The sequence below is a fragment of the Strongylocentrotus purpuratus genome, unplaced genomic scaffold (assembly GCF_000002235.5).
Source record: "Strongylocentrotus purpuratus isolate Spur 01 unplaced genomic scaffold, Spur_5.0 spur5_scaffold_21, whole genome shotgun sequence".
NCBI lineage: Eukaryota > Metazoa > Echinodermata > Echinoidea > Camarodonta > Strongylocentrotidae > Strongylocentrotus > Strongylocentrotus purpuratus.
In genome coordinates this window covers 17,290,167-17,301,434 of record NW_022145607.1, presented here as the reverse complement: position 1 = coordinate 17,301,434, position 11,268 = coordinate 17,290,167, and the positions used below count along the sequence as shown (strand labels likewise).

The 11,268-nt window shown below is 37.5% G+C and overlaps 2 protein-coding genes across 2 annotated transcripts; both read left to right on the top strand.

The window, feature by feature from the left end:
* Positions 1-3,375: 3,375 nt before the first annotated feature.
* On the top strand, positions 3,376-7,768 carry LOC115928317 (hormonally up-regulated neu tumor-associated kinase homolog A-like). The gene is made up of 2 exons (XM_030995441.1): positions 3,376-3,743; positions 7,433-7,768. Exons 1-2 carry the CDS (start codon positions 3,477-3,479, stop codon positions 7,727-7,729), a joined length of 564 nt encoding a protein of 187 aa, XP_030851301.1. The 5' UTR covers positions 3,376-3,476; the 3' UTR covers positions 7,730-7,768.
* A 96-nt stretch (positions 7,769-7,864) lies between these two features.
* On the top strand, positions 7,865-9,081 carry LOC115927888. The gene is made up of 3 exons (XM_030994197.1): positions 7,865-7,884; positions 8,161-8,216; positions 8,480-9,081. The coding sequence occupies exons 1-3, from the start codon at positions 7,865-7,867 to the stop codon at positions 9,079-9,081; spliced, it is 678 nt and encodes a 225-aa protein (XP_030850057.1).
* Positions 9,082-11,268: the final 2,187 nt, after the last annotated feature.

Below are 11,268 nucleotides of genomic sequence, written 5' to 3'. Positions count from 1 at the left end.
GCAAGAACAAAATAGCACGTGCTTTCAGCCTCCCCTCGCGAGCTCAAAGTTCGTAGGAAAAAAAATTTCGCGTCCGGGACCCAAAAAGAAATATACATACGCCACGCGACTATGAATAGGCTGCAGATAACATGAATTCCATAAATGTTAATATCGGGCTTGTGTGCATATACCAGTACGAACACCTGTACGAAATTCCATTATGACTGACAGATCAAGCAGGGACCGTCTCAAAATATGTTGAAAATCACCTGGCTCTGTAAACGAATTAACGCATACACAATTCAATCCCCGAAGCCTACCTGTTTTCCGTGTTAGATAATTTTTTATTCTTGTTTACAAAGTTTCATATCGGCTCTTTTAGTACGTGTTTAAAGCCCTCACCTGTACATTATACTGGTCTAGCGCCCCCTTTACTCCGAAGAGATCACGAGGCAATAAATGAAAGCCATCATGCAAGTGACGATCTTTAGTACTGTGTATTTTGAAAGATAATACAAGAAGTCATAAAAACAATTAGCTGCGCATAACGCAATATGAAACACTTTTATCTTTCGGTTATATTTTCCAATCAAACTGCAATTCTCTGATAAGTTCTTCTTTCAAGCTGCCTCCTCTGTGCATTTATTTGTTTATTTATTTATATATTAATAAATGTAATTAATTATTTTTTCCTGGGGAGGGGAGGGGGAGGGGGCGAAAACCGAAACCGCATTCTTATTAGCGCTGCTTAACACCTTTAATGAGTGCCCCTTCCCCCATGATGTCTTTCGTCTATGTCTGATCGTCAACGAAACAGAGTTAAGTCTTTGTCAATTCTGTTTGTTGCTACGGCAGGCAACCAGGGAAAACGAATTCTTTTAATAACATTATGAAAATGCAAGCATCATTTTAAACAAACAGAACTTTGTTATTCCTAGCTCGTTTTTTCCTGATTGAGGTGTCTTATGAAAGGGCAGAAAATGAACTTTCTAGAAAATGTGATTTTCTCTTTGAAAAATCTGATACCGTCCGCCAAATGACTTTTTGTTTCCCTCTCTTCAAATAGATTGTTATCACTCAGGCGTGAAATATAAGTTGCATCAAATGAAAGAGTAGGATCTAAGCTTTAAAAATATGTGACATTTATTAATCATAATTGTGATTAAATTATGATAAAACATCGATAGTTCTCGGTTTTCTTTTGTACGCGCCGGTATACGCGTTTATGGTAATTTTCTAGCCACCAGGGCCAGACCGGAGGGGGAAAAAAAGGGGGGGGGGGAGTGGTGATAATGCGCATTGGCGAGACTTCCGGCCACCGCCTGCGTCTGTCGCTCTTTAGATCTTCAGTAGATCAAGATGGATGCTCACGATACCGACCCAGACCTACCAAGTCTCACGCAGATAGCTGGTCCATTATACTTTGTTTTGCATAGTAGAATATGAACTGTTCATTGTACATTGTGTACTTTTTGTAAACACTACATGCACTTTAGATCGAATTTGAAAGGCAATTCTTTTTTTTTAAAGAAAGGACTTATGATGTCTGCGCATTAAACCTATTTTGAAGTGTACAGGTTGATGTTATTGCTTCTCTATTGAAATAAATTTTTACATTGTGAACTTTACATCAGAAGCGCAATTTGATTTATTTTACATTGTCAACAACTGAAATGGTAATCCCTATCGCACTTCAAAATGCTCAAGAGGTTACAATTTTACAATACTTGTTTAGGAGTACACTTTTTTTAAAACATGTTTAGGGTGTGAATTCGGGAAAAAAACATGCGAAATCCTCATTATAGATGTATTTTGGTTCCAGAAGAAATCCTCGTGTAGAGGGTTTCAGGAACACCTGTGGTCACACATGCTTACAGTACATGACTGAGAACCCCGGCTAGGATTGACGCCCTCTGGGTGTATACGCTCAACACTTCTCTAAAATCGTTCCAAAAATATGGACCTGCTTTATCAACAGAATGCACACGAGATCAGTACTATGTGAAACACTGTTTGTCGTCAACTGAATCGAAATGAAACGAAGTTTGTTTTACATTGTCGGTGTGAGGATGGTTACATTTCTGTAGTGTGCAGCCTTGTCTTTGTTTTTGTCTTGTTTTGTCCTGTCATGTCTTGATTATCTTGTCATGTTTTGAATTGTTTTGTCATGTCTTGTCTTATCTTCCTACGTCAGTTTCCTGTCCTTTGTGTCCCGTTTTTTTGTAATTCTGATCTTTTTGTATATTTCGATTATTTAGACACTTTAAAAGAGTTTATGAAAATATGTTATTATATAATATATATTTTTTACTGTGATTATTAAGACAATTTAATATGATTGATGAAAATAATGTTCATATTATATTTATTCTTGGGAACCTACAAAAACAAGCTATGCTTTCCAGTAGGTTCCTGTTTCATTTCATAATTTTAAACTTAATTTGTCAACTATGTTCTTTAGTGTGCAAACAATTGATATAGGAAATGGAAAAAATTCGAATCAATCAATCAAATATATACCCATCATCTCTTTCTACATTTTTGTTCAAATAAAATTTGCTCTATTTCAACTCCATGAACTTGGACAAATTGGAATGTATAAGTATACCGACATCTCACCATCAGCACTACCAGTTCGGGAAACAAGGACAAGGGTACGTAAATGCCACTTATTGGACATAAGGAAGGGTCGAATTCGTTACAATCTCCTGATTATTAGTAAAGTAATGAAATCTTGGTAATGATATAGGTCCTATTGCTTTGATAGCAAACCTCAAAGAATGGCTCAAAACCCGATACAATGACAACCTTGTCGCCAAACTTGAGAGTGATCCGGTTGCTATGGACATCTCTTTCACTTCAGTCTTCCGAAACCACTACCCCTTTCTTCCCCCTCTCTCTCACTCTCTCCCTCTCTCTCTCTTTCTCTCTCTCTCTCTCTCTCTCTCTCTCTCTCTTCCTCTCTCCCTCTCTCTCTTCTCTCCTTTTCAAACCCTTTTCTCATTCTCTCTCTTTCTTCCTCTCCCCCTCTCTCCATCTCCCTCCCTCTCTCTTATCTCCTTTTCAAACCCTTCTCTCATTCTTTCTCTTTCTCCTTCTCTCTCTCTCTCACTCTCTCTTTCTCTCTCACTCTCTCTTTCTCTCTCTCTCTCTCTTTCTCTCTTCCTCTGTCAATCTCTGCCCCTCTCTCATCTATGTCTCACTCTTCTTTTCTCCCTAGTCGAATGATCTGAAAGGTCTTCCTGTTCTAGATAAAAACTCATGGCAATATCGCATTGTCTTCTGGGCGAAACCCTCACCTAATATACCCACTGTAAATATTGCATATTAATGAGATTATTTTATGATATCGATATCAATTTGTATACGACACGCCACGCATTGTGTCATTGACCTGTCGTCTGCCGTTGGATCGCAGTAGCGAAACGATCGGCCGTTTGGAAAGGGCAGGCGATCGCTTCCATCAACCTTTGCCAACACCGCATCGTCGCGGTATGTCGGCTCTGAAGCCCCTCCAGTACGTCGCGACCAGGCCGAGGTCATCGATCAACAAGCGGACATCGTCGATGCCCACGAGGAGGAATTACGGGCCTCAGTTGCAGGGCGTTATGACGGTCGTCGGGCGATCGGCGTTGTCGAAAGAGTTGATGGCTTCCTACAAGCACACGAAACGGCTCGGACCCTATCTCCTCGGCCCGACCATCGGCGAGGGAAGCTTCGCGAAAGTGAAAGAGGCGATGCACGTTCTCGTTGGCGAAAAGGTGAGTTGTTGATTCTTTTCCTTTAATTTTCATACAGTGGAAATTTGGTGTTGAATTTACAACATATTAATATGTAGGAAAAATAGTTAATATCAGATATGTATTAAAAACTAAGGAGCGCAAAGTAATTGTTTGCGTTTTAATTTGATCATGTTTTCCTTGGCTTTGGTACCGGGCCGGCTATGGTTTCTAAAATGTAATCGCTTCAATTTCATGTTTTCAAGTTAACATGAACACTTTAACATATAGGAAGAATCCACGTATGTTGAAACTATTATGGTTTTTATCATTCGTTGTATGTTATCAATAGAAAATGTCAAATATATATTTTAAAAACTTTATTTCTGAAATACATACAAGGTTTAAATGTGTGAATGCTATAGTTTAGCATTGAATTTATTTTACAAAAGTTGATATAATAGTTTAATGTGTTTTATTGTTATTATATTTACAGTAAGAGTTCAGTTTGTATTGCGGACTATTCCGTATTATATCTTCGATATATTGGTTGAGACACCCTTTCTAAGTTTTATGAATAATGTTATGTATCATAAGTCGATCTTAACTTGATAATTAGCTGTCGTCTTTTTTTTATACCGTCACCTTGTCATTGTCGCATTGAACTTGTTGTCATGACAACCATAGACCCATTAAAAACATAATTCGTCAGTTACTGATAATTTTAAAATGGTCGTACTATTGCATCGAGTTTAGCTTATTCCTAAATTGCAGCCCGTCTAATTCATTTATCGTATTAGATCGATTCAGGTGTACCAATCTTTGCCTTCATTGCAATGCAAAATGATATTTAAGGTAGAATATATTACTTCATAAGACGGAAATTGTGATTTTCTATCATTTGTTGAATGCGTAGTATGAGGGAACAAGCAGAAATCATTCAAAATCATATCTGAATAAATGAGTTAAAGTGAAAAGTGTGACCTCCAAAATCTATGAATTAAAAAAAATGTAATAGAGAGAATCAAATGTTATTTTATGGATCTTAAAACATTATGGAGTAGAATACGGGAGCAAATGCGAAAGGTCATCTCAGCACATTTCTTTTATGCCGTTATACCTCGTTTATGCATTACATTATTTCAGAACATTAAATCAAATCAAATTAAAAAAAGACATCGGCAATTGTCATTTGCGCTACCTCCTTGGTTTCCGCAATAATAATAATAATAATAATAATAATAATAATAATAATAATAAAAATAATAATAATAATAATAATAATAATAATAATAATATGTCTTGTTTACCCAGAGTGATCCTGGTGGAATTTGGATCTGACGGGCGAATATAGACATACGTTTTTGTTTTAATCCAACCTAAACATTGAACAATGTTTAAGTATGATTTCCCTTTATCGTGTTGTTTATGATCTAATTTGTTCTCACGTTGATTAACTATATTATACATGAAAAAACATACGCCCATTATACCAGACAAAAATTGTATTGGGCAAGTTGACCGAACCGTTTGCCACAACCAGTATTCACAGACCACGGGTGCTATATTTAGGGGTGATTGTTCACGGTCATTTAGATTAGAATAACATCAAGTAAATGGCGAACTTTGGACAAAGGCGCATAATTATGTAAAACAAGTCATTCGCATCGGTCAGTTTGGTCTAAATTGGGACCGAAGTGACCACACTCGTCTTTGATTTCCAGATCCAATTTCTTGGACTAAAAATGTCACACAGAGAAGAGTGAGAGAGATGAGCGCGGTATTCATGAAACCAGTTTAATTTTAGAACGTCTCTTTGTGTGGGCTATATACATCTTCAGATTAGAATGATATGACTTAACTATCTCAATTATCTCATTCTCATAATTCGAGTCGAGGGATGGACCTTTTGAAAGTATTTTATCACATTTAATATTTCGTTTTTTTCGAACTTCGGTTTTAAGCTGTAGATCTGGTCCCCGTCTTAGAGTTGCGACTGATCCAAATCAATCGCAAGTTTGCAGTCTCCTATCTCTTATGTACATATAGTTGCGATAGATATCAGTCGCAAATAAGCTGCGATTGATATCAACTCTTTATAAGACGGGCCCTAGAGTTTTAAGATAAAGACAATGTGAAGTAGTAATAGAACACTGATTTGTTTTCCTTCAAAAATTCGTAATGCAAAAAGTTTAGATTTACCGATATATGTCCCACCTCTGTTCAAATTATGCACAGAGTTGGTATTCATGGAAATTTCAGATATGAAAGGTGTTAGTATTGGGGGTGTAAATATTAATACTTTACATAAGCTGATGACACTGTATTTTGCACAGAGAATGAAGCAGATTTACATTATGTATGGGATATTGTAAAAGTCAAGAGTGAAGAGTTTGGTCTAAGCATGAATGTCAAGAAAACTAAGTCAATGATTTTTAGTAGAACAGAGAATAAGCCTAGAATATATTTGAAACTCGATGGACATATTCATTGAGCAGGTCTGTAATTACGTTTCCTTAGGACAAAATATCACAGATGATGCTAGATTCGAAGCAGAAATAAAAAGAAGAATAGAAATTGCTTGGATTACATTTCTGGCAACGAAAGGATCATTCACAAATAGAAAGGTGAAATTTGAGCTTAGGTTGAGACTAGTAAACTGTTATGTAAGGTCTGTCCTTTTGTATGGAGTGGAAACATGGACAATAAGCAAGGCCATGGAAAATAGAATAACATCTTTTGAAATGTGGATTTACAGAAGAATGATGAAAACATTCTGGAAATGAATGAAAACCAACAAAGAGATATTGCACATGGCAGGGCGTAAACAAATTGCACTAGTAGGATTAATTAAGGAGAGAAAATCAAATACTTTGGTCATGTTAAAAAGCACCAAAGCCTCTTAAAGGATGTATTGGAAGGAAGAGTAAAAGGAAGTAGACCTAGAGGGAGACCCAGAATTAACTGGGAAGAGAATGTCAAGAACTGGAGTGGACTAAAACTGCAAGAGTGCACCAGAATGGCAGAAGATAGAGTGAAATGGAGAGATGTTGCAATCAACCTCCGAACCGGGAGAAGATACTTAGTTAGATCTGGACCTTTATGATCTCAACTTGACACGATGTTCATTTTCTCATGGACCCTGACAAAGATTGTTAGACCGGGAAACATACTGTTATCTAAATGTAATTGGAAAATGATTTAGATTATAACGTATAATGTAGGGGGTCTTTGCCAAGAAGCATTTTCTGGGTTATTATTATTATTATTATTAAATAGTTAATTTTGGAGGTACACATATAACAACAGCAGCAGTGTAGCGGCATCCGTTTGCAATAATTTATTATTATTGTTAGAATTATCACCATTGTCTTATTTTTTTTCTTTTCATGGAGGCGCGATAGCTCAGTTGGTAGGGCAGTGGTATCATAATCCGACGACCCGGGTTCGAAACCAAGACGATGCGCTTGTGCCCTTTGGTAAGGCATTAATCCTCAATACCAGGTCTCTCGGAGAGGACCTAAAGCTGTCGGTCCTCGGACTGGTTATTAACAAGCATTTATGCTTTCTATGCAGTCAGGTAAAATAAGCAACACTACAAATTATCGCAATCCTCATCATCATCACCATCATTACCACCTCCACCGCCACTATCTTCATCAGTATCAGAATTAGCATTTTCATCATTTTCATAATCTTTAATGGTATTTCCGTCAATGTTTGTTTTCTAGGTTGCCATCAAGATAATTGACAAGAAAGCCGCGAGGGAGGACGCCTACCTCCACAAGACGCTCCGTAGAGAGGCGGGGCTTCTCCAACTTCTTGGCCACACCCACATCGTTCGCCTTCTCGAAGTCATGGAAACGGACAACAACCTTTACCTGGTACTGGAGCTGTGCGGGGGCGGGCCCCTGCTGGATAGGGTGTGTGAGAAGGGCGGATTGGAAGAGGGCGTGGCCAGACGGTACATCAAACAGGTGGCTTCGGCCGTGTACCACATGCATCAAATGGGCGTGGTACATAGGTAACATGATTTTGATACGTTTTGTAAAATAAAGTAAGTGGCGAAGCGGGGTTTAAATATTTTTGTCAAAATGTGAGGTAAATTGAATTGCAGGGTTTCTTTCCATTTGAAGTTGAAATACCCATTCATTTGCAAATTTATGTTAATTGAAATCTTGAGGTTTATATTTGTTCTTTTAGAAAAAGAAAATGAGTATAAACAAACATGGCAAAATAATGATCATTATCTTGTTTAATAGTTATCCAACTAAACGTAGCGATTAGAAGGGGTATGAAGGTTCTTAACATGTTCTGCTCCAATAGAAAAAAAGGCAAACATTAAAACTATTACACTGTACGTATGCATGTAGTTTTGTTTTATTACTGACCTATATAATCAATTGGGAATGTAAATAGAATGTAATTATTTCTTTCATGTCTTTAAAACAATCGACAGAGTCCTGAAAGTCGAGAATCTTCTTCTTGACGACAACGACAAAATTCGAATAATAGGTAAGTTCAACTTTCAATGATAATATGGCGAAAGGTTAGGCAACGTTCTTTGTTGCATTAACATTTCAACTCTTAATCAGACGGTTCTGAATTCGGATTTCGGATCGAGGCTTACGGAATAATGGAGGGAAATTAATATTTTGATGATGGAAAGGAATCACTTGGAAAATTGAACACGTATACTTTCATGCTTTAATATTGCTTCCTATCTCAATTACTGAAATAATACTTATATTATTTTTATTTTTTAATTTTTGGTCTAGATTTTGGACTGAGTAATTTCATCGGGAATCTGGAACGAGAAACCGATCTTCGGGATGCTAAGAAGAGGGAACGGGATTTCTCAAGCCGCAAACAGGCGGACGTACGCGCTAGCCGGAGAGTGAGCCGAACCGTCGGAGGAAGGAATGGCGCAACGGGTGATGATAGTGGGGGACCAGGTAGACCAGGTGAGCCCAAGGGCGTGGCCAGGGCGCGGCTTCCTTCTGATGACGGGACCAAACGAAGGACCAGAGGATCTTCTCTTCGCGAGGACAACGGCCAAGAAACGTGGCGCGAAAGAGCGGGACTGCAGCGGAAAAGCAGCAAGGAACACTCGAACATGACTAGATCCAACCCGAAACAAAATGGCGTCCGAGTTAATGGAGGGAATGTTCGATTTTCTGGACAAGACATACACCGTCGGTTGGGCGCCGAAGAGCAGGATTCGCCAGAAAAGAGACGGAATATGCTGAGGAATAGAACATTGGATGTATTCGGGACTAGGGATTTTGCGGGAACGCTTTGCGGGAGTCCTGCCTATGCAGCGCCTGAGATTATTGCCAGGAAGCGATATGGCCCCAAAGTGGATGTATGGAGCATGTAAGAAAATCTCTCATTTTCTTTTTGTATTGGGTAAAATGAAAGTAGGAAAATATAGAATACGTAGAGACATTTTATGCGCAGGATAATTATATACATATAGCACCAACGAAGTAGAAAACGAATGGAAGGCACTATGGAATGGTAGTTCGTATTTTAGTCATGGGACAAGTCATAGTAAAGGGGTTCTTATTTTGTTTGATTCTAAACTAGATATTCAAGTCATTAATGCAATTGCAGATGATAACGGTAGGTTTATTATAATGGAGTGCATTATACAAGGGTTAAGGCTTACAATAGCCAATGTATATGGAAAAAATAATCAGCTAATAATAGGAGGTGATTTCAACATGATCAGCAATTTTAACCTGGATTACATGGGAACTGGTAAACGAAAGGTTCTCTCAAAATTTGGTAGACTCTTTGAAAATTTTGTGGATAGATTAAATTTGATTGATATTTGGAGAGTGCGAAATGGAATGAAAAAACAATTTACGTATAGACAAATCAATCCTTTTATGCAAAGTCGACTTGATTATTGGTTTGTATCCGAAAAACTAGATGAAATAATATCAAAATGCAATATAATATCATCTATAGCTCCTGATCATTCAGCTGTACAACTAAACTTTTTTAATTTACCTTCGAATGATATCAAATTCAAGGGATCTTATTGGAAATTTAATAATACTTTATGTAAAGATGAAAAGTTCATCGTGTTAATGAAAACCGCAATCATTGAACTGAAAGAGGACTATAAAACAGAAATAGAAAGTAAAAGAGTTTTATGGGATTTTTTGAAAATGAAAATAAACAGTTTTATCAGAAAATATTCGAAAGAAAAAGCAAAGCTCAGAAAGGAAAAAAATTGGGAATCTAGAAATAGAAATACTCTCCCTTGAAGAAGATCTTTTGAAAGCAGTAGATAATGAGAAGATTGCATCTTTAGAACTGAAACGAAGAGAATGAAAAGCATGCTATGATTATATTAATGAAGGACTTAAAATTCGTTCTAGAGCATCGTACTTTGAAAGAGGAGAAACAAATACTAATTACTTTACCCAATTGATGGAATCAAATAAGAGAAAAACAGTAATCAGAAAACTAATGATAAATGAAGAGAAAATAAGTTTTGATCAGAGAGATATAATTAAAGAAATACACAAGTTTTATAGCAAACTATATGCGCATTCCACGGTAGATTCCAATTCTAGTGATGCTTTTTTCACAAATCTACCCAAACTAAATCCAGACTCTAAGGATATTTGTGAAGGGAAAGTTACCGAGAGGGAATGTATGGCAGTTTTGAAAGAAATGAAATTTAACAAAACACCAGGTAACGATGGTTTAAGTGTTGAATTTTATTCATTATTTTGGCCGGTAATAGGAGACGTATAGTGGTCGATGCTTTGAATGAATCCTTTTGTGAGGGAGAACTCTCCCACTCACAAAAACAGGCAGTAATTACTTTAATTCATAAAGAAGGCAAAGATCCGTTACAAATTAAAAACTACAGACCCATTTCCTTACTTAATGTGGACTACAAGATTTTAACAAAAGCTCTTTCAACAAGAATTAAAAAAGTATTACCAGAAGTTATTTGGATTGATCAGGTGGGATATCTAAAGGAAAGAAATATAGGTGAAGCTATTCGGTTAATTGACGACATGATCTTTCATACAACTCAAAATAAAATACCTGCTTATTTGTTAGCGATAGATTTTGAAAAAACGTTTGACTCGGTTTCACACATGTTTTTACAAAAGGTCTTAGTAGCCTTTGGTTTTGGACCGACATTTTGTAAATGGGTGAAAATAATTTATAATAAGGCTCAAAGTTGTGTTTTCAATGGACACGTATCAACTGGATATTTTTCTATTCAAAAAGGTGTAAGACAAGGCAGGCGCGTACGCAGGATTTTTTCAAGGGGGGGGTTTTAACATTTATAAATCGGTCCGAAAATTTCGCAACGACTCAGCCAGCCGCTGAATAAGCGGGGGGGGGGGGGGGGGGGGGGGGGGGGGGGGTAAGAGGACACATTTTTTTTTTTTTTGGTCCCAAAAAAATCGCAACGACTCAGCCGACCGCTGAATAAGCGGGGGGGGGGGGGGGGGGGGGGGGGGGGGGGGGGGGGGTTTGGGGGGGGGGGTAAGAGGACACTTTTTTTTTGGTCTCGAAATTGGAAATTTGA